The following is a 21,971-nucleotide window of genomic DNA, read 5'->3' as shown; positions in this document are numbered from 1 at the left end:
ATGCTAAACAATCTTATATTTTTTCAGGTGTCGCAACATGGTCGTACCCGTAGATAAAATCTACAATAAGAGCCAGAGGGACAAGTTTGCCTGGGCCCTCGACATGACGGAGGCGGACTTTGAGTTCTAACTTTAAGCCTCTAAAAACCCCAGTCTCACTAGATGATGGTTATTGCAGATAAGGAACCAATGACTGTGTAATACATACAGAACTTTAATATTGCATTCATATGAAATTACTGGAGACTTCATGTGATAGTGTGACACGTTTCGTTTACAGCTGTGCATTTGTCTAATGCTTTTGGCACTTAGTTCTGTTGCTTGTTTTCTTTGTACATTGTTTTCACCAATTTGAATAAAGGTTCCTACTGCACAGTAAAGTGACACTCTCTTCAGTGGACATTTCTGCAAATACTTCTAATTTGGTGCACGATCATGGTCAGTTAGAAACATCCTGTTAAGAAGGTAACTTCACAATTTTCCAGCTTAGTTTAGTGTAATAATGAATTGCATTTCAACACATTATAGACCCAAAACAAACATGCTAACATGAGACATTCCAGATCACTTGCATGATAAAATACAACTCTGGCTTAAAAAAATAAATACAGAAAAACACTGAGCACCTAGGAGTTAATATTTTTAAAAATTCACTCAGCACCTTGTCAAATATTAATTATGTAATACATGACAGACAGCATTGTATTAAATAGCTTTAATAGAAGAAAATCAGCTGAAATTGGAATGCATCCCACACCCTGGTACTAACAGTGCTCTGTTAACTCTCCAGGCTTCAGATGTTCACTGCGCCCATGTTGGTACAGATGGAGGTTCCACTGGCCTGCATGTTGTACTTCCCAGCCCAGGCAAAACATTCCCATCAGCCATCGCTTCATGGGATTTATCTATCTAAGATATATGATCTAATAACCTCTGGGGCCAGTGCACAAAAAAATCCCGAAGTTGCATTTCTGCACGTGAGCGTTTAAAGTTCTGAAGGGCATATCACACTATTCTAGTTTACGAATAACTTTTCAAGTCATTTCATAACTGTAACCGTTTATCACAATAATCCATATATAAAAAAGCATTTCACACAACGACACGCCAAATCAATATTAGTCAATTTTCAAAATGGAAAAAGTCTCCTGTAGACTTCACTCCGTGTTACTTAGGAACCTGCGGACAGACAAACAAAGGTGCATTTAGTGAACTGGTTTAAAGGAATGCAGGAAGTTAATTCAACTAAAATCGCATGAGCCTGCATTTTGCCACGTTTTAAATCTGGCAAAAACAAACTCCTTAATAACATTTAAAACTCATCCAATCTTCCAAATATAATATGATCTCTGAAGAAACAACTTTTCAATATTATTGTTTTAGCGCATTTAGCAATTCTATTTGCATTATTAAAAAAAGTCAATCTAAATTGATAAACAAGTAAGAGTAAAACATGTTATTTTCATTTTGGTGCGAACTGTCCCATTTAAGATGCATGAGTCGAGGGGAAAGAGGGGCATGAATAAAAGCCATCGGTGTGAACTGTTTTTTTCTCAGTTTGAAATGCTAGCTGGGTTCACCTTCATTAGGAGCCTTGACCATCTTTAGGCTTTTCCGGTGCCGCCTCAATCTCTTCAACTCCAGCCTGGGTCATCAGGTCGGAGATGTTCTTCTCCAAATCATCAATACGCGTGCTCATCTCATCAAGTGGAGAAACAGTTAAGGTAGACAACTTACTCAAAAACACAAAGTTACTGTTATATAGGCAAAGTTGGGTTTTACTTCAGTCTGTACATGAGGGCTATTCAATTGGCGGCCCGCGGGCCAAATCCGGCCCCGGGGTGATATTTACTGGCCCTTTGAGTATAATGTTAAAAAGTCATCAATTTTTTTTTTTTTTTGTGCCATAGTGCCTTTATTCCAGAGAGGGTGTTACATTGAGAGATAGAGGGGTAGACAATGCCTGAAAACTTCGACAGGCTCGGGTTTCGAACCCACCTACTATACTGTAGTGACAACTCCTGTCATTGATTGCATCTCTGTGTGAATGATTAGATCATTTCACCTAAATGAAATCAAATGAAACATGTAGGCCTACTGAGTTCTGAACTTGCCATTTAGATCTATAAAGGCCTTGGGGCTATGTTGTTTGATTGAATTAAACACAATATATGCACTCCACTATGCTGTTGTAGTATTTACTGTATCTGAAGCTCTTAAATATGATTGCTCATATTTCAAGCCATCTTTTTCCCGGCCCCTTGCTTTGGATCATTTTCATCAACCGGCCCCCATTCCAAACTAATTGAATAGCCCTGCTGTACATCTACCATTAAGCCATGAACCATTACCATATTAGATTGACCAGTGCATTTAAATCAATTAACTCTTATTTCATTTGTTTTATTAGTAAGGATATTCCTTCCGATTATCTGGTCTGACATGGTCTGGAACTTGTCCTGCATCTGTTGCAGCAGTGTCTGGACCTGGGAAACGAGCACACAGAAATCATGTCAGTGAAACAATAAGCCACACAAATGTATCTAGTGAGTAAAGTAGGTTCACTGATGGCAGCCACACATCAGACGTACCAGTTTCATGACACAATTGAGCAGATATAAATAATATTGCTGTCAGCTGACTATTCATTATTAACAATAGCTCTGCCAGTGACAAACATCAGCACTCCCACTCTAATGCACCATATCTATGAATGGTTTAAAAAAGGACATTGAAAGTAACTAGTTTCCTTGACAACAATGTAAAATCTCAGTAACCACGGGAGATGATTATTTAATCCAGTGTGATAAGCATATGTGCAGAACAATGAACTCACAATAAGTTCATACTGCTCTGCATTGGTGTTCATCATTATATGGGGTTCTCTGATGGTGGTTTCTTAAGTATACACCGGTCAACAGTTTATTTTTCACTTGTTTTATTCTTCATATGTCAAAAACGTTTGGTTAAGAGGTACCCTGAGGCAGAATGATACATTGAAGGTTCATAAAAAACACAACTAAATCTAGAGTAACTGGGCGTCCTTGAAGATGGTTTTAAAACAAAAGTATTAGAACACAAATGTGTATAAAAGACATAAATACCACAGGGGATTGATACATGTTTGGGAGGTTAACTGAAGTTTAACGACTTTTCTACATTATCTCCATGACAACACTAGGAAACATTACCCAATTATAATGAACAGGTAGAATTCATCTAGAACAATGCATTGTGCTATATCTGTGAGTGATACTGCACAATATTCTTAATGCTTAAAATATACATTTATTAAAACAAGCCTCTTTAAAGAAGAATCACACGGCAGCAACACTTCTGTTGTGTATAGCAATGCAGTTTGTTCGGTTGTGATTTGATGATGTCATGTAAAAGCCCAACTGACCATTCACGTTATATAACGTGCTAAACAAAACATGCTGGCTTCAGTAAACAAGTTGAGCAAACCGAACCCATGAATCTATTTTATTTAAAAAAACATTAATAACACTAAAGGCTACGGATGCACTATACAGCTGATGCAAACAGCTAACGTTAACTGTCCACCGTTAGCATTCTTATTGCTTTTGCTAGCTATGCTCCTGTAGCTAACGCTAGCGTGTCATTACGCTCTCGACTCACCACATTGGTAAGGTCCTGCACCGACTTGGGGTCCGTCTCAGCCATGTTGTGGTGGAAGTTATTATCAATGTCTAAACCGTAGTAGAACTGAAAATGCTGTTTAGCGATTATGGATATATCAAGCTTGTAACAGTTCGAAATAGGTAGCCCTCCCTCGATAGCACCACCCAGCACAGTCAGCTGTTCTACATAACACAGAGTCTCGCGAGAGCTGTGTGGCCGCTAAGAAATGTGGAACATTGAGTATTAAATGAAGCAATACAATAAAATAGTAGTTGTGTTTAACCCCTTATGGCCCCCAAGGAAACAAATGCGCCACTCATTCAACGCACTTGGTTTACCAGAGGCAGCATCTCATTAGGTGACCTAACGACTTTCATGTTTCATACTTACATTTGGAAAGTCTAAAAGTATCCGTGCGCGCGTGTGTTTGTATGCCTGCATGCGCGTGCACCTTTCGCCTCCTCTCTTGAGATCGAGTTGGGATTTGATAGTTGGAGCTGCCAGGGAACACAATGTGTTTTGACGCTGAAACATCATTGTGACTGTTTGTGTTTTTAAAAGACGAAGGAAAGTGAATAAAGACGACTGGTGAGTAAAGTTAGAAGTAGTCCACGGTTTACCCATAACACGTTAAAACTCAAATGATGCTACTTTGACTTAAAATCTATATCAGGAGCGATACATCGCGCGAGCTGTAAGCGCGCTTTTTAAATACAAAAATGATTCTGTACGTTTGGCATTAGCGTTCACATGTTTAATCTCCTCTGTGTACTCATGAGTCTACAACAGTGTAAACAGACGGTGTAACAGCTGCTTCTTTGTGTGATGTTACTGTTGTTGCCCAGTAGCCCAAAAATGATGCCTGTATGTTCAGGCATGTCAGTGACCCAACCCCATGAAGCTATGCTTATCTTGCATAACAGTATGTCCTCTTACTAGAAGTGGCCCAACATATTTACTTTACACTCTGTGTGTGTGTGTGTGTGTGTGTGTGTGTGTGTGTGTGTGATGGTTTACTTACACAACCCAAGGAAGGAAATTGCTGAAGACACCTTGGATTGTTAAATACTTGAGTAATGTTTAACTGTAGGAAACCTATAAAAACAAACTTGTTATAGGCTGTGTTCCAATGGCATTGACCTAGCATTAACTTTCATAGCTTTTTTCAAAATGACATGAGGCAAGGGGACAATTAATAAAGGGAAATTTTTTATATTTATCAGATGAAGTGAATAAACATTACAACTCATCTTGCTCTGACATTTATTTTCAAATAAACTGACCAATGTGTTTACTAGCCTTATTCACCCTGGATAGACAAGATGTTACTGCATTTCATAGCTGTAACTGTATACTAGTTGTAAATGTGTTGTGGGAGTTTATAACTTGAACTGGCTTCTCCTCCAGCAGTGAGGTATGTCCTTATTTCTGTCCTTACTTACAGCTGAGTTATGAGAAATATAATATGTCTAATGAGTTATCAGACCCTGATCATTTTCTGGGTGACTCTCGGTGCTCCATGTACGCTCTATCTCCTGTCATGTTGAAATAACCTTTTTCTCAGCTATCATAAACCAAGTATGTAAAAGAAATACCATCATTAAACCTGCTGCTGACTTTATTTGATTGTCATGACTAAATAACTTCCTGGTGCATTGACTGGCCCTCTAAGCTTTACCCAGTGACTTGTCAGCTTAAAATGCCAAACATATATTTGAGCCAAGGAGTTTATATTCTTGTTGGCCCTCTGGTATAGATGTGTCAATGGCAACCATACTATTAAGTGACCTGAAGAGTAACACATTTATCAGTATTTGCTCAGAAGTTGTAGGTCATGCTTTTGTGTACAGCAGCAAGAGTTTTTTGTCCGTATCACATTCTCTAAAATGTAATGAATCATTATATTTGTTCTCTAGAGTTCCCTGGAGAAAGAGGGAATTAGTAACCTTTATGTTATTATCCCTTTAAGAATGCTGGCTAGCACAAAACGTCACTATTTTAAAGATTAGAGTAGCCAAGTAGCTGAACTAGTTATGCTGCACACAGGGCATTAATTGTGTGTGAGGACCTGTGGTGAGTTTTCAGAAAGAAGTCAGTTAGCAGGAGGAGACACGGAATAGTCATAATACTTTTTAAAGAGATGATAGGGTTTAAGGGCATACACAACAAAATGAAACACAGTTAAAACCTAAATACATAAATACAACCCAAAAAGAAGAAAAACAGATAAATAATTTACTGGACCTAGTTAACAGATAACAGATTTATCATAAATTATCATAAGTTCGATAATTGTGATATCTAATTGAAGTATCAAAAGCAATGTTTGTTGTTGCTTACTTTAGCCACTTTCCCATTTGCAAAGACATGAACTTGATTCTCCTGGTTATTTTTTCATTCCATATCTAAATGGTTCTTCCATTTATAGTGGTGATTACCAATTCCTTGTAATTTGTTTGATTACTACTAAGAATAAGTAGGAATCTTTCTTTTTAATGTCTTCTGTTCTTTCCAAGTAGTAGTATAAGTTTATTTTTATTTTAGGAAATACAAAAATAGTTGACAGTTATTTTATAGCTAGACTCGCTTTTTGTTATCTCCCCCACCCCTCCCACCCCTCCCACCCACTCAGCTGTCACACCTGCCTGTCATCTCTGCCTTCTCAGGATACTGTCTGTTTGACCTTTTCTTGAACTCCACTTGTTCCCTCTCTGTGGGAGGTTTCCACATATTTAGCTTCAAATTCCACACCTGTCATCCCTGTCTGTCTATGTGGCTGCTCATACATAAAACACACACACCTCTACCTTTCTGTAAAATGTATAAGCCCACGTTACCACCCAACTTAATGTAGTTGTAAAAAAAAAATCTATTTTGCGAGCTCCAGTTGCAAATGTGTCCTGCACAGCCAACATATCATAATGGAGAAAAACGTATTAATTAAACTGATATGACTTATCAATCTTTAAATATGGAAACTATTGCGGAAACGTGTTTCTTGTATACTAGCACACAGTATAGGTATACTTCAGGTGTACATGAGTATATGAAGTAGGGCTTCTCGATTATGGCAAAAATCATAATCTCGATTATTTGGGTCAATAATTGATATCACGATTATTAAAAACGATTATCCATTTACTTTGAAAACATCCATTTATTGAAAAAATAAATGTGAACAGTATGTTTTTAACAGTTGATTACCCTGAACTTTAAGTATAATTCAACTGAAAAACCAATAAAAAAAATTGTTTTTAAAAATAAAAAAAATAAAATCGTTTTATTTCGATTATGTTGTTTTCAGAATCAGAATCAGAATACCTTTATTAGTCCCACGGAGGGGACATTTGCATCATTACAGCAGGAAAGAGCCACAGACAGCTTAATGTTACCTATGTTAAGAAAAAAAAAGTACTAAGTTACGATATAATAAAAAATATAATATAAAAAAAAAAAAATACTTTCCAAAATACAAATCCTGTAACAGTTCTTAGGATTTAGCAGCCAGGTATATATTACACAGTTATTAATGGCATATGTATATAATGTATATATTGCACATATAGCACATATTGCACATAGTATGATGGTATTTAACTACAGCAAGTTACACAATTTACAAGATACAAAATGCAAAAAAACACACCTTGTAACGGTTCTAAAGATTAGCAGCCAGGTATAAATTACACAGTTATTAACGGCATATATATATATTGCACATATAGCACATATTGCACATAGTTGATTGGTATTTAGCAGCAAGGGGTGATATAGTCTGTGTTGTGGTGTGTGTAGGGGAGGGGGGGGTCTACTAGGGGCTGTGTTGATTGTATAGTCTGACCGCTGCAGGAAGGAAGGACCTGCGGTATCTCTCCGTGTGACAGGTGGGGTGCAGCAGCCTGTCACTGAAGGAGCTGCACAGTGAGGACAGGGTGTCCTGGAGGGGGTGGGACATATTGTCCAGCAGGGAGGACAGCTTGGCTGCCACTCTCCTGTCTCCCACCACCTCCACAGTGTCCAGAGGACTCCCCAGGACAGAGCTGGCCTTCCTTACCAGTCTGTTCAGTCTCTTCCCGTCAGCAACCGAGATGTTGCTGCCCCAACAGGCCACACCATAGAAAATGGCTGATGCCACAACAGAGTCATAAAAAGTCTGAAGCAGTGCCCCCTGCACCCCTTCAGACTTTTCATAATCGTTGCAAGCCAAAATCGTAATTGCGATTAAAATACGATTAATTGAGCAGCCCTAATATGAAGGCATATTGTGCATGCACTGTACTTGCATTTAGGTCACAGCTAGAGAAATATAAAAATGTTTGTATACGCTATAATTGTGAAAGTTAACGATTTGTTACATAGATTAGAATTTAAAAGGTAAAGAAGCAAAACTGATTTGAACTTTTTAAGCTTTAAATGTTATATGTCATCAATAAGACAATTAATAATCAAACATTGAATGAATAGGAACTGTTTTGAAAGGCAAATCGCTCTGTAAGGGAATCTATACTTCCTCAATAATGTGAGTGCATTATAAAATGTAAGAAAAGGGAAATGCTGGAGGGGCCGGTTAAACCTCAAAACGTTAAGAGATGATGACTTAGACAAATACAGAAGCCGCAGAACACACGGTCACAGGCTCAAGCGGTATACTGTATTGTTGTTGCTGCTGCTTTCAAAGACTGATAAGATAGAATAGTTATATTCTCTATTGTGGACTCTAGCACATCAAGAATGAACACAACAGTCATTTACCATCATAAGCAGGGGTGTCCAAACTCTTTTCAGTGAAGGCCACATACAGAAAAACATACGAAGGGCTGGGCCACTCACTAGAGGTATATTGCCTCATAAGTTCAGTTATAAGTTAGCAAAATCAATCAATGTAGGTAAATTATTATATATTGAATATGCGTTAAGAAAAAAAACAGCCTACATCACAGCGGGTTTCATTTATTTGTTATTAAAGTGTTGGCAGCTTATCCCTTAAAACAGAAGCCTCAGATTGTTTATAATGAGGGGAAATAGGAAGTGCCTGTTTCATGCTTGTTATGCAAATGAGTTATTGGACTTTAATTGACTGAATTCATTTGAAACGTGGTCTTATTAACACACACATACTACTGTGTAATATCTGTTTACATATATATTTAAGAAGCACAATATAAGAAAAGTACAAGTTTCAGGTGGAGGCCATATTCCGTTATACTTGTTGAATCGGCCGATGTCCGATGAGCCACAGTTGGCCCTGGGGCCGTTGTTTGAACAACCCTGATCTAAAGTAACCATACTGTGTAACTGCAGTCATTCTGACTTGTCATACAGTAGGAGGAGCAGCACAGGTGTTACTAATAACATTAACATTCTTTTCTATATAAGTCTGTCAGTGAGCCATGACAGTGTGACCTCATGCACATCAGCAGAACTCGGAACCTGAAGCTACATGTTATTCAGCTAGGACTGCATCAAACCATTTCATCATTGTTCTGCTGATTATTTTATGGATTCATAGATTTTTTTCTTAATTTTGTATCTAAAACTTACATAGTGGAAAGTGTCCAATCCAGTGTCTCCTAGCCCAAGGATGATGTCTTTAAATGTATTTAATTGTCAGTTTAAAACTCAAAGATATATAGTTTAATATTAATATAATATATAAAACACACAAAAGGGGGAAATGTACATATTTGAGAGGCCAAAATAGCATTTTCAAACATTCTTTAATGTGAAATAATAATACTAATACTAATGGCATAGTTAGCAATTATCTTTGTTTTTTTAATTGTTCCAGCTCTAAATTAAGCCATAATTCATTTTATTGTTGTTTGTTTTACAGTAATATGTCTAAAAAGTCTTCAGCAAAAGGACTGACGTTGCATAAACATTATATTTTCTCTAAAGATACTGTACATCGAAGTTTACATGAGTATAGCATCAGTCATTGTTTTGTATGTATAGAGAGGATACATTGTATTCAGCAAGGAGAGCTATTTAAAACAGGCACAATCAAATCCATACCTGAAGTATTTAAAACAATCAGCTTAATACATTGTATTGCTGATGGACTCCTGGGTAATGTTCACTTCAGGGCCTGTTATTGACCTCTGGCTACCTCGCAGCATCCATCAGGCTAACTGCTGAGCATCCATTACATCTCCTTCATTCTGCTTCCTCTCAGGAGCGCCCCTAACCCCCTGAGCTGCGCCCGGTGTGATGGATGGAGAGGAGCTTCTGCAGGGTGGGGACACGGAGGCCTCGTGGTCCCTGCTGTCCTGGATGGCGTCCTTACTCATGGTGTTCGGGGGGGCCCTGCCCTACGTGCCCCAGTACCAGGACATCCAGAGGAGCAACCACAGCGAAGGCTTCTCCACCAGAGTCTGCCTCGTGCTGCTCATCGCCAACATCCTGCGCATCTTCTTCTGGTGAGCAACAGAGGGGAAGGCTTTTCATTTCCTCTGATTTTGACATTTATATTTTTTCCTGTCTTCTTTCTTCTTTTTGCTCTTCGTAGGGCACACAGGTCATTCCTTAGATCGGTCTTGGTGTCAAAAATGGATGAAATTGGAATATGATCACAGAATAAAACTAGATGAATTATATTATCTGAGCTTTTTACTGTTCCTTTTAAGATTTTACAAAGGCTTTTTCACACAGCAGAGGGCAAAGGTCATTGTTCTGACTGGAGGCGCCGAGGAGGGAATTAAATAGATATTTTACAGAATCGGGTTGGAAGATTGTATTATTTATAAGGTCATTTTGTGACGCTGAAAGCCTCCATGACATGCCCTGTAATAATAAAACCTATATTGGTGAATGAATAGTTTACTGTTGTATGAGGGTGTAACTGGGGTGTATACAGGCCTTGTGTATGTGTTATGTCTTACTTTTAGTGCAAAGGCCATACTAGACCCTTATAGTGTCTATTTATATTGTATCCCAAAAGTTTCTCTGATTTGTATTGTTGTTTTGGTTGCGTCCTTGCAGGATAGGGAAGCAGTTTGAGCTCACCCTGCTGCTCCAGAGTGTGGTGATGATCCTCACCATGTTTGCCATGCTCCACCTCTGCTGCACCGTCCAAAACACCAACCGAGTGAGCACCAAGCAACACCGACTCTCAGGTACCCACTCAAACCATCTTAACACATAGCAAAAAAATTACAATCACCGCCATTTATCTAGTAATTACAATTATTTGAGGGTAGTAAACAACAGCATGCCACTTCTCTGGGTCAGCAGTTTATTGCTTCAACTCCCACTCCTTGCCAAAAGAGGGGGCCATTGGAGAAGCTTAACTGGCAAGGCGGCTGTTTTCAAAATGCCTTACCTCTGAGAGCCACATATTTAAATGCATATTCACTTGCCTTATTCTTTATTTATTAGTTACCTTAGGCTCCTTAAAACAGATGCAGCTCTACACTGGCTGTGTTAAAGCCCGACGGGTAATGAAATTGCGTCATGGATATTAAGATGTGTAAGAAAATGCAAGTCAAAGCAGAAATGGCCTGTGGATGTATTAGTTGCTGTTCTGTATCACACAAGATTAGGTTGTTCTGGGGACTAGTGTGTGTGTGTGTGTCTGGGTGTGTGTGTAGCGGGAAGGAGGAAGTGAATATAGATGGGAAAGAGACGGCTCAGACTAAGCATCTGATTTAAATATTGTGTATATGTTTGCGAGTGCGGAGGGAGAGAGCCTGTCAAAGGTTATTCTCAGGGTCACTCTTTAAAAGGCGCCGTCTCTTATGGGTAATTGTGTTTTGTTTTTTACGGACGCTCCAGTTGATTGCTTTTGCAAAGGGGCTGACAGAAATTCAATCCAAGTACAATTTTTATGAGATTACGGCCCGTAGAGGGACATGGAGTGACGGAGTCTTGTAATACTCATTATGCAGAGCAGAGTGTGTTATTTAAGTCATAAATTATAATCATGTTGATGGGTTTTTAAAGAGGGATATGTTTCTTTATAAATCAAAACAGGATGTTTGTCCACTTGTGTCACTGTCAGTGGCAATTCTTTTAAAGTGACTTGTAACTGAGAGATGGAAGATTCTGAGTGTTTGGACATGTAATCTGTATCTTTGGCGTGTGTTATTCTCAGCAAAGAACTGTTGTATTACTCACCATGAGGGCCCACGCTCATTGTTATCATTTCACCTGTGGTAGATTGCTCGTGTTCTCTGAGGGTGGATGATATCATAAGCTCTATATCGATCTGTGCTCAATATTTCTACATACATTTTAAAAACAAGAAAACTAGAATGGCAGATGCAGAGCGCAGACCATCGCCACTGCCATGTGCTCCTCAGATGGCTCCATAGCCCTAGTCAGAAAGTTATTATTCCAACTATGTTCATGAGCTTTAAAGAGGCCCTGTTATGCTTTTTTGGATTTCCCTTTCCTGTAGTGTGTTATTTAGGTTTTAGTGCATGTAAATGGTCTGCAAAGGTTAAAATCCCAAATGTTCTCTCCCACAAACTCCCCCTCATGCCTGAAACACCTCGATTCCTTTTTTTACTTCGGGAACATAGTGACATCACTACCTAACACTGGTGATTCTATTGCGGGACACATCTTAGCGGTTGACCAATCACTACAGAGCTGGCTGGGCTCTGGTTTCAGACAGAGGGTGAAAAGAGGTGCTGCAGCACAGGTAGTATGAGAGAAATAAAGAGCTTTTTGAACATGAAATCATGTAAACATGACACAGTAGAGACACAAACTACAATATTAAACCTGAACATGAGCATGACACAACACTGACACCAAGAAGTAGAAGTTTAAAACATTTGAAAACACGTAGATATGTGTCTAAGTTGTTTATGACTTGAGGGGATGTAAAATACATTTTTCCCAGTAGTGAACTCATTTTTCTGATGTATTCTGACACAAATTCAGCACATATGCCATCTCTCGCAATGCTAACAGAAGCAAAACATCATTTGCATTTTCCCATCGACATTCAGATCAATTCCCAGATGTAATGGGTTCATCTTCAGCCCATGCTACACCCGCAAACCAAGGGTTGTGGTGAATGGGGCCAGTAGTTTTCTATCTAATCCTGCTGACAGACAAACAAATAAACAGCCAAAGACCTAACCTCCTAAGCAGAGGTTATTCAAACTCTGTCTGCACACCATGTGTTCTCTCTATGTTAAACAGGCTTAGATACAGAGAGATGATGATGATGATGATGACCGAATCGCCGTCGATTATTTTGTCTGCTATGACCCCGGTTACTAAAACATTGCAACACAAGCTGCTTACATCAACCCCCGCCCTTTATAGAAGGGGGGGGGGGGGTTTCAGGTTCACAGAGCACGGGTGCCATGATGGGTCAGGACAAGAATAGATTGGACCAGCCTTTCCTCCTAACTTATCAGGACATCCCCATGTAAAGTAGTTTCTTCCCGTAAGATTTCTAACTATTTTGAAGTCGCTTTCATTTTCATTTATCAGCTAATCTCCCAGCAGCACCCTTCTTCTCTGCTCCACCGTCCTTCTTTTTCTCTCCACTGCTCTTCTTCTCACTTCTGTCTTGCCTTCTGTTGCTTGTTCATCTTGCTCCTCCTCCTCCTCCTCTTCCTTCACCTCACCTCACCTTTAAGGAAGGATATCTGAGACTGAAATCCACGTGTGTCACACCGGGGTCATCTATGATCTATCTGCCCGCTTGCCAACACCTGTTCCCTGCTTGCTGACTTGATTTTCCACTTCCTAAAGACAAACACATAGAACCAAACCTTAATTATATGACAAATTGAAATGAGGAATTACTTAAAGTGGACCTATCATGCTATATTTGAATAATATAGTGTAGGACCATACCTATATAAGGCATATTTATACTTTTTTTTTTTCAAAATACCAAACAGATCATGCATTTTAGCCATGTCTCATTTTGCTCAATTTGACATTTTTTATCCCTGTTTTTGCAAGGGCTGATTCTGTGAGAACAGCACCACCTACAGGCCTGGCATATGTACTACAGCGTCTCCAGCGCTTTCGAACGGCAATGGCCGTGGCTGTCTCCTCCTGATTGGTGGAGTTGGCCCAATAGCCGTAGCGCCACTGTCCTGACGTCAGGACAGTGTTCAAATCTGGATCAGTTTTTATCAGATCCGTTGCAGCCCCTTTTTTAGAGATTTGGGTATGGAGGAAAATAGAGAGGGTTGTGTTTTCTGACACTTGGTGAGTTCCCTGGAACACCGGGGACACATATTCATGTATAAAAGACGTACAAAAGTGCATTTTGCATGATAGGTCCCCTTTAACATTTGTCTATCCAACTGCCGCTGCTGATTTCTGCATTTGTTACATTCTGTGCCCCCTCTCCACCTGCTGTGGTTTCCCGTACTTGCGAAGGCATCTCTTGGCATGTGTGTGCTACAGAAGGTGTTTTCCATATTTAAGTAATTTATTTCTGCTGATTTCTGTTTTGCTTTTCACCTTAGGGTGTTCAATGTGCTGCCGACTAAATCCGGCATGTTGCCTTGATTCATGGTTGCTCCCGCCAAGCTTGTTTCCTGCAGCTGGCTTTGCAGTGTTGCAGTGATACAAAACACTTTGATAAGTGGAATACGCTTAAGTGATTCAGATTCAGGCCTTTTTGACTTTTGTAGTACTCCGGTGTGAAAGCGCCTAAAGGTTCTGCCTGCTGGTCTGCTTTCACACTTGTTAGTGATGTTCCCATCCATGGTACGTTTACATAATGCCTTCCTGAACAAAGTGTAGGTGTTTACCATTGTCGCCAGGAAACAATGTCGGAACCGTCCTTATCTGATGTATCCAGGGAAATGGAGAACAATGGGGGAGCAATGTTATTGTGACTGAAAAGAGCGATGTTTACAAACCTTTTATAAAGATTTTTTGTTCGGCATCAAGTTGAGGTATGCTGGGCGATATGAAAAAAAAAACAGAATCCAGATATCTCCGAACAAATACCTCAATTTCGATATATGTTGAGACAATATTGTAGGGTCGACCATTGATGCCTTTACATTATAAAGAGTGATCAGCAATGTGGATTTAATGACCATGCGGTTAATGGAAAATAACATAAAAACTAAAAAGAGCCAAGGAAAAACATCACTTGCAAATATTACGGTGTGCATAATACCCAAGACAATATCTAGATTCATAACGATCTCAATGTTATGTAAGGGATACACCTTCATGGTTTTCCATATATGAGCGCTTTGATGCTGATATCCAGCTTATTTCATGGCTACAATAAACCCTTGATTGTATTCACAATATTGATTCAAAAATTATTTGATTGATTTTAAAAATGATCGTGTTGCTTCCGCCAAGACATTTTTTTTTTCCTATTGCACTGCGTACCAATGGCTGGAGATCAGCGACAGCAATGTAACTTAAAATGACGGCAGCATCAAGGTTTTCTGTAACTGTCCAAGTCTGTTCACATTTTCTTTTCCATTAACCAGTCTTAAAACAATGTCAGAGCTCATAGCATATTTATATATGCTATATCGTGTGTACTTCCTGTCTTGTCTTCTTCTGTAGATTTTTCTGAAGTCCAGAGCTCTGTTTTTTAACCACTTTCCCCTCTCTTTCGCTCCGTTTCTTTTCTTCACTGGTGACAGTTTAGCCATCATGAATCCAAAGTTTTGTTGTCTGCACAAATATGAAAAATGATTACTCAAAAAGTATTTCATGGTGTTTTCTGATGGAGCTAAAGCTGGCGTTAAAGGTACGGGGGCTTTTTCATGCGGATTGATATGACTGCACATAGTCCTCCTTAGCAACGGTCTGTTAGCGAGAATTATCAACCTCTGGAATGTCCAAATTGAGCTATCAGAAACGAGAATTCACTAGGCCGTGTAATAAATTGATATATTTTCCATCCCTAAATGAGATCGTTATGATTTGCTGTCATGTATCTGTGAAATAATTGTATCCCCACTATTTCATCTCCTTTTTTTTAACATGAACTACAGTACTTATGTTATCATGAGATATTGTATTTGTAAAAGTATGTATTGCATTCTGACTCAAACATGAATCGCATCACAGATCATCTTTTCACCTTTTAAACCCTTATAGCTACCATACATTGCGTTTTAAGTGGACAATGTGCCCTCATGAAGTAGACCTACGCTGTAAATGATGCATTTCCCTCTCTTGAACGCGAAATCAACCGACATGGAGTTTTTCAAGTGCTGCCTTTTCAGTTAAGTGGAAGCCGAGAGAAAATCAACATGATTAGACCGGAATGTACTTTTCTAGCAAGGTCACCTTCATTATCATTAATGAGTGTGAGGAGGTATGGACCGGGTAAATGACATACTCATTTTTGTATGTGTGTGCTTGTATTGTTATTCTCTGCATCCCTCACTGCCTTAATCTTTATCAAAATGAAAGATCAGCAAAAGCAGAAGCTGTTTTTGTATCACTGTCAGCATTGTTGCAGAGCCATTTACAATAGTATTGAACACCTAATTGTGAAAATATGTCCAAAATGAACTGTCTCTATGGTATGAGTTATAATCTCCAAAGATTAAGAATGATCCAAAGGAAACCATTGAATACAAATAGAAGATTCTATGATTTATAGATTACATTTCGAGCCTGTGTGCAGTATCTGAAGTGTCTTTTGAATGGTCTCTACGCTGAGCCGACTCACAGTTCTGACTTTGCAGTGACTTCCTGTGATGGCCCCCAGGGTGCCACATTAACAGCTCTGCCCTTATGATACAGAGACTTAGAGGCTGATAGGGGAGCGAGCCTGGAGAGATTATGTTCAAAGACTTCAGGGTAAGTGTCAGGCTTGGTGCAATGAAAGCGGGAAGTAACTTTGAACAAGTGGAAAGTAGACATTTGAAGGACTGGGGAGCCACTGTGGAAGCAAATGAGGAAAATCTTCCTTCTAGTGTTCTGTGAATTATTTAAGTTTCAAATATTAATAAGAGTTAAGCTGCAACCAGTGGTTAATTTTAAATCAAATAAAAAGTAGAGCAACATCCTCCTCTACTGGTCTCACTGGGTAGAGCATTACTTTAACACATTTCATATCAGCTGTTAAGTTTTGGCAGTTGATCGTTTTACATTAGCGTTCACATTTAACAGCCAATGCTCTCAGCTCTCACCCACAACACAGCTTTATGAGTCACCTACCAAAAGAGCTGATTGTGGAAGCCAGTGTGAGCTAGGCAGACAATAAACAGAAGAAGAGATGGGACTGTTGATAGCTGCTGTTGACCCTGTGGTCATCCTTAAAACCATTAGCACTCAAGTGGTGAAAGCAATTTGCTCTTGATAACCTCTTTGAGAGAGGTGAAGCCGAGCAGACATAGGAAGCGTGACAAGAATTGTTTAAAACAATGTGTGTGCTCAGTGCGTGGTTCATTTGTTGCGAAAAAATATGTTACTTTTATACACTCAGACAAGAAACAAAAGAGTGCATACGTTATTTTCCCGCAACTTATTGCCTCATAAATTAACTCCATAAGCCACATTGCAGCAGTGGTGACTAACTTGAGTCATTTCGTCTGTCTTCCTGCTGAGAATGCATTGATGAGTATACCTCTTTAAATAAGCATCTGACTCAAAAGACACACAACTATATCTTGAGGCGCAGTGCTTTTTTTTTTTCCGGTCAAAGACAACTTGAAGGGGGGAGAATTCCGAATAATTTATCCTTTCACTTCCAATTCTCTTTTTTAACCAGGCTCGAATTTGAACTTTGAACTTCCCAGTTTTCGGGAGATAGTACGCCACTGTCCACATTACAGCCCTGTACAGTAAGAATGAGTTGTGTGTGACCCTGAGTCATCGTTTTATTGCAACGTTGAAGTTGGATGCAATCTCTCAGATTAGTCTTTGAATTTTAAAGGGATATTTTCCAAAATCCTATGGAGAAATCCCATTGCTTTTTTGTCGAGAGAACCAGGGAACCCATGCGCAGCTTACTTCCGGGTTTTAGGACGCGTCACTGCACCACTCTATTGGTTATGAACAAGACTTCACTTTAAAATAGGGAACATGTTCTTAGATATAAATACCTAATTTTGAGTTATTTAGACACAATTAACACTTATAGTTTCATGTCTTGTTACATAAGAATAGATCATATTTGTTAAGTGTTATTATGGGAGAATTACTATTCTTGTGGTACTACTGCCTTATTAGGCCCATATTGAGCAGTGCATACAGTATATAGACCAAAACTCATGTACAACAACTTCCTTACTTGCAATAAATAAGCACTAATTAGAGGGTTATTGAGGAAAGACTCTCAACTAATGGCTTATTACTTGTAGAATATGGTCATGTAGAATAAGGCATTAATAAGTGTTTTATAATGACTAATAAAGAGCCAATATACTGCTAATATGCATGTTAATTAACAACTAGTTGATGGTTAATTTGTGTGTATTCGGGATTGTGGGAAATGGTATTTTGATCTCTCTGTCTGTACACACAAACTGAAAGATTGACAATAAAGTTGACTTTTACTTGATTTACATGCAGATCATTTACATGCATACAAATCTATAGAACACACTACAGGACAGGGAAAACCCCCCCAAAAAAACATTATTGGGCCCCTTAAACAGTATTTGAAGTCATAAATCTGGGCCTAATTGAAGCGAGTGCCTTGCCTCTGTGTGTGTGTGAGGTTCCTTGTGTCTTGTACATATTATCGGTTCTGAAAAACCAGTTAGTAAAGCAGTGAAGAATATGATGACTCTGCCACTCACCCTTATCTGAAACACTCAGGCAGCACTGCAGCAGGACATATAAGGTGTAACAAAGCACACACACACACACACACACACACACACACACACACACACACACACACACACACACACGGACACACACACACACACACACACACACACACACACACACACACACACACACACACACACACACACACACGGACAGACCCAACCTATTTAATTTACATATCCTACAACACACTGAAAAAATGTTCTGCTCAATTTCAACGTCAAGTGTGTTTAATTAAACCCCTGATAACAGCGACACTTTAATTAGCAAGTCAAATGAATTCAGGTATAGTAAAGGTGCTTTGAATGTTTAAAAAATTGAAATTATATAACGTGCCCTGGAGGGTATTTATGAAGATTATTTTTCTCCTTGCTTATAGACGAGCCGCAATGTGAAAACACTTTCCAAAACCGAAGATACATTTTTTTATAACATTAAGAAGATTTCTCCCCAGTCAGTGTTGCACCTGGCGTGTCCCTTAAGTGTATAATACATTTGGCAGAGGGAGTGATAGCAAGTTGGTGGATATTGAAGCCAAAACATTCTGATGTCACATGGCCCTCGAGGGCTGTTTGTTGTCGCAAATTAGTAAGAATGTGTGCAAACTGCTATCCTCCAAAGTGCGTGTATGTGTGTGTTTGTTATACACTACATCATTAATAATGGCTGCATTTCTTTTTGGTTTCCGAGTCCTGATATCGTACATGCTGGCTCACTGTCACGGCTTACTGGGACAGTTGAAAATAACGGAGCCATTGTTGATGTTATTAGTAACGCCAAATAACAATGGGGAGCGGCAAAAGGCTCCTACCAGCAGCTGTTCTAATTCTGTGGCGAAGTGCGCCTCAAAGTTAGGGATACCAAACTAAAAGTTGAGGTTGGTTTAACTTCACTTCACTTACCCAGATGTATTACTAATTAATTAACAGTCTTCTTAAGTTGTATGGAAAAGTATGTAGTAGTTTTAATTAAGTAGGTTCCAGGTCTGGATAAATATGAAAAATAATAAGTACAGAATGTACAAATATTTGTTTTTCCGGTCTAGTGCCCATATTTTCTTCTCTAAATTATAACATTTTGATTTTGCGAAAATTGCATATTGAATTGTATCAGATACAGTTCCTAGCTACAATTGTCCGTCAAATATTTGACAATAGTCAGAATGAAACAAACTCATTTTAAACTTAGAACAATTTATCGACATAAAAACATCTAGCTATCTGTACTTGGATGTCAACTATGCTCTAAAACTCTACAGATGAGTCAGAAAATGATTGTCCGGAAAAGTATTACATTTAGAAAAATGTATAGGAAACCTGACTTCAGTCATTAATGTGTAAGGGTCAGATTTTTGACCACCATTCGTTTTGCTGCCCACTCCCAAATCTGAAATGACTAACCTTCCCACACGCATATAAACACACCAATCACAAAACCTTCCATAATATATAAGTTTGACTAAAACCAAAAAGTTTGACAAAAGTGAATTGCTAAGGCCTTTAACTTTGGACGCCTCTTCTCAGGACTGCGTGCATGGTTTACATATTTTATGAAATGATCTAATGGAGATATATTCATCACACCTACCCAGACAAGTAAATCAAACCCAGCTCTTGGCTCTCTAATCAAACATTGGATACTGAACCTCTCTCCGAGGGTGCACTCTGATACCTTGTGGTTATTTATGGGTATGGGTTAATATTCCCTGAACTTGTCTTTGACCCTGCTGATCTGGTTGTGTCAGTCAGGGCTGTGTAGACCAGCGCTTGAGAGACAACCTGACAAAGTGTGTGTGTGTGTGTGTGTGTGTGTGTGTGTGTGTGTGTGTGTGTGTGTGTGTGTGTGTGTGTGTGAGTGTGTGAGTGTGTGAGTGTGTGAGTGTGTGAGTGTGTGAGTGAGTGAGTGAGTGAGTGAGTGAGTGAGTGAGTGACTGTGTGTTAGGTCATATGTTCCCATCTGTTTTGTGTGTGAGTGTCAGGGAATTTGTTCTGTTTTAGGTACAAGACTGTGTGTGTGTGTGTGTGTGCGTGTGTTTTGGTTTGTGTGTGTGTTTGACATATTGATAAAGCAATCCATTTATCAGGCGGCCGGATGCCTGCTAACCGAACATGAAGTCAATACCTCCTGAGTGCCTGTTAAGTCAATGAAGGAACATCCTCATCTCCTCGCTGTTGCAGAGCCGGTTGATATCAATATATGTTATCAAATGTAGGCTACAAATAAGGTTACTGTGGTAATTGAAACCTTTCCTGATACTGACTTAAAGGAAACCACATTAGTTTATATATCATCAACATTTTGCTCTAAATATAAACCTCTAGCATACATTACATATACATGAAACATGACTAACATGCAACCTATTGTATATTATTTCATTATCATAGTTTATTTATAGTGTCTTTTGGAAACATTGTCTTCATTTCAGAGCCGAAGGTGGCACTTAAGAAAATAGTTGTTGCAAGTCGAGTGATTTATCAGAAAATCAGTAAAAATCCTCAAAATATTGTGTAAAGAATCTGACCAAATTAGCATTTAGTTTTTGTTAAAATTTGAAATTGTTCCTTTTTTTCTTTATCATACATTTTCTTGCATGTGAGGAGTAAAATTAAATAATTGTTGCTTAGTTATCTTTGGTCAAATTACACACAAAAAAGACATTTAACTATTAAATAATACAAATCAAGGAATAGCTCGATCACTGCTCTTTAATTTAATTCTCTCCCCTTTTCTCCACCTAGCCCCTTTTTTTTAGCTGGCTGCTGCTACACTGTGGCTGTCACAGCTGCATTGTGTCCTAACCGGCTCGATTACTAGATCCACATACCAATAACTAAATGAATACAAATTCCCAGAGTGTATGACCCCTTTCGAGGAAATGATGCAGAGCTAAATTGTCTCTGTTTGAGGGTTAATGCATGTTAGTCCTTGACTCCACAGTGTCATGATAAACACATCCCTTTGAGGTTTGAGCTCATTATTCCCTCATTGAGTCAAAAATTACAATGAGATTTACTTCAACCTCTCGTCCTTCACTCTCTCATGGCCTTATGCTCAGTGTGTCCTCTGATGAGACCAATCCAAGGGTATGCCAATGAGTGTTTTTGTTTTTTTAAAGCAAAGCATGTTTGAAAGGGAAAACTCTTTCTGTCTCAAAACATATGTACACTACAACTACTAATAACAATTACATAAATAAAGATTCTCAACAAGTATATTTTTGGGATATGGGAAATACCTTATCTAGGGTGTAAGGAAAAGTAATGGCATGACTAAATCTGCTTGGGTTGGTTAGTCAATTTTCATTATTTAAAGAAAACACATGCTCCTACAGAAAAGTTTTTCAAACCCTACAAAATTCTGGGGTGATCCAATCTGTAGAGGAAGAGGAACTACAGCTGTGTGTGTAGTAGAGTATGTAGCAGGGTGCCTGCTTCCCACTGTCCTAATTGGAGAGGCGATGCTGTGCCCCGGGCATTCTGCCATCTATGACACACCAGACTGCATACTTCTCTGACTCGCCTCCAACATTTCCCACTGTGCTTCCTGAGAACACTGGTGCCTGCAGGACTCCCCTCAAC

At 38.9% G+C, this 21,971-nt stretch overlaps 3 protein-coding genes across 3 annotated transcripts in view; 2 read left to right on the top strand and 1 right to left on the bottom strand.

Annotated features, from left to right (window-relative positions):
* The window catches only part of zgc:173742 (DNA topoisomerase I, mitochondrial), a 39,113-nt gene extending 38,346 nt beyond the window's left edge, over nt 1-767 (top strand). The window contains exon 20 of the mRNA XM_034141191.1: nt 28-767. Coding sequence (XP_033997082.1) covers nt 28-130 — 103 coding nt within the window. The 3' untranslated portion in view covers nt 131-767. The remainder of the gene's footprint in view (nt 1-27) is intronic.
* hsbp1b (heat shock factor binding protein 1b) lies at nt 701-3,862 on the bottom strand. Its single transcript, XM_034141193.1, has 4 exons — nt 3,640-3,862; nt 2,420-2,486; nt 1,581-1,707; nt 701-1,179 (listed from the first exon to the last, which is right to left on the bottom strand). The coding sequence occupies exons 1-3, from the start codon at nt 3,682-3,684 to the stop codon at nt 1,586-1,588; spliced, it is 234 nt and encodes a 77-aa protein (XP_033997084.1). The 5' UTR covers nt 3,685-3,862; the 3' UTR covers nt 701-1,179; nt 1,581-1,585.
* A 96-nt stretch (nt 3,863-3,958) lies between these two features.
* si:dkey-246g23.2 (solute carrier family 66 member 2) overlaps nt 3,959-21,971 on the top strand; it is a 56,717-nt gene continuing 38,704 nt past the window's right edge. The window contains exons 1-3 of the mRNA XM_034141192.1: nt 3,959-4,230; nt 9,818-10,061; nt 10,624-10,757. Of these exons, the coding sequence (XP_033997083.1) occupies nt 9,853-10,061; nt 10,624-10,757 (343 nt within the window). The 5' untranslated portion in view covers nt 3,959-4,230; nt 9,818-9,852. The remainder of the gene's footprint in view (nt 4,231-9,817; nt 10,062-10,623; nt 10,758-21,971) is intronic.

Source organism: Trematomus bernacchii, unplaced genomic scaffold, assembly GCF_902827165.1.
Source record: "Trematomus bernacchii unplaced genomic scaffold, fTreBer1.1, whole genome shotgun sequence".
Classification (NCBI taxonomy): Eukaryota; Metazoa; Chordata; class Actinopteri; order Perciformes; family Nototheniidae; genus Trematomus; species Trematomus bernacchii.
The sequence above is the reverse complement of the archived record's forward strand: the minus strand, read 5'-3'. Positions and strand labels throughout refer to the sequence as shown.

Excerpts from the sequence above, each read along its gene's own strand:
- hsbp1b (XM_034141193.1), bottom strand. The coding sequence starts at position 3,684 with ATGGCTGAGACGGACCCCAAGTCGGTGCAGGACCTTACCAATGTG. Across the intron at positions 2,487-3,639 it reads TGCAGGACCTTACCAATGTG|GTCCAGACACTGCTGCAACA; the intron begins GTGAGTCGAGAG and ends CTCGTTTCCCAG. Across the intron at positions 1,708-2,419 it reads AGACCAGATAATCGGAAGGA|TTGATGAGATGAGCACGCGT; the intron begins ATATCCTTACTA and ends CTGTTTCTCCAC.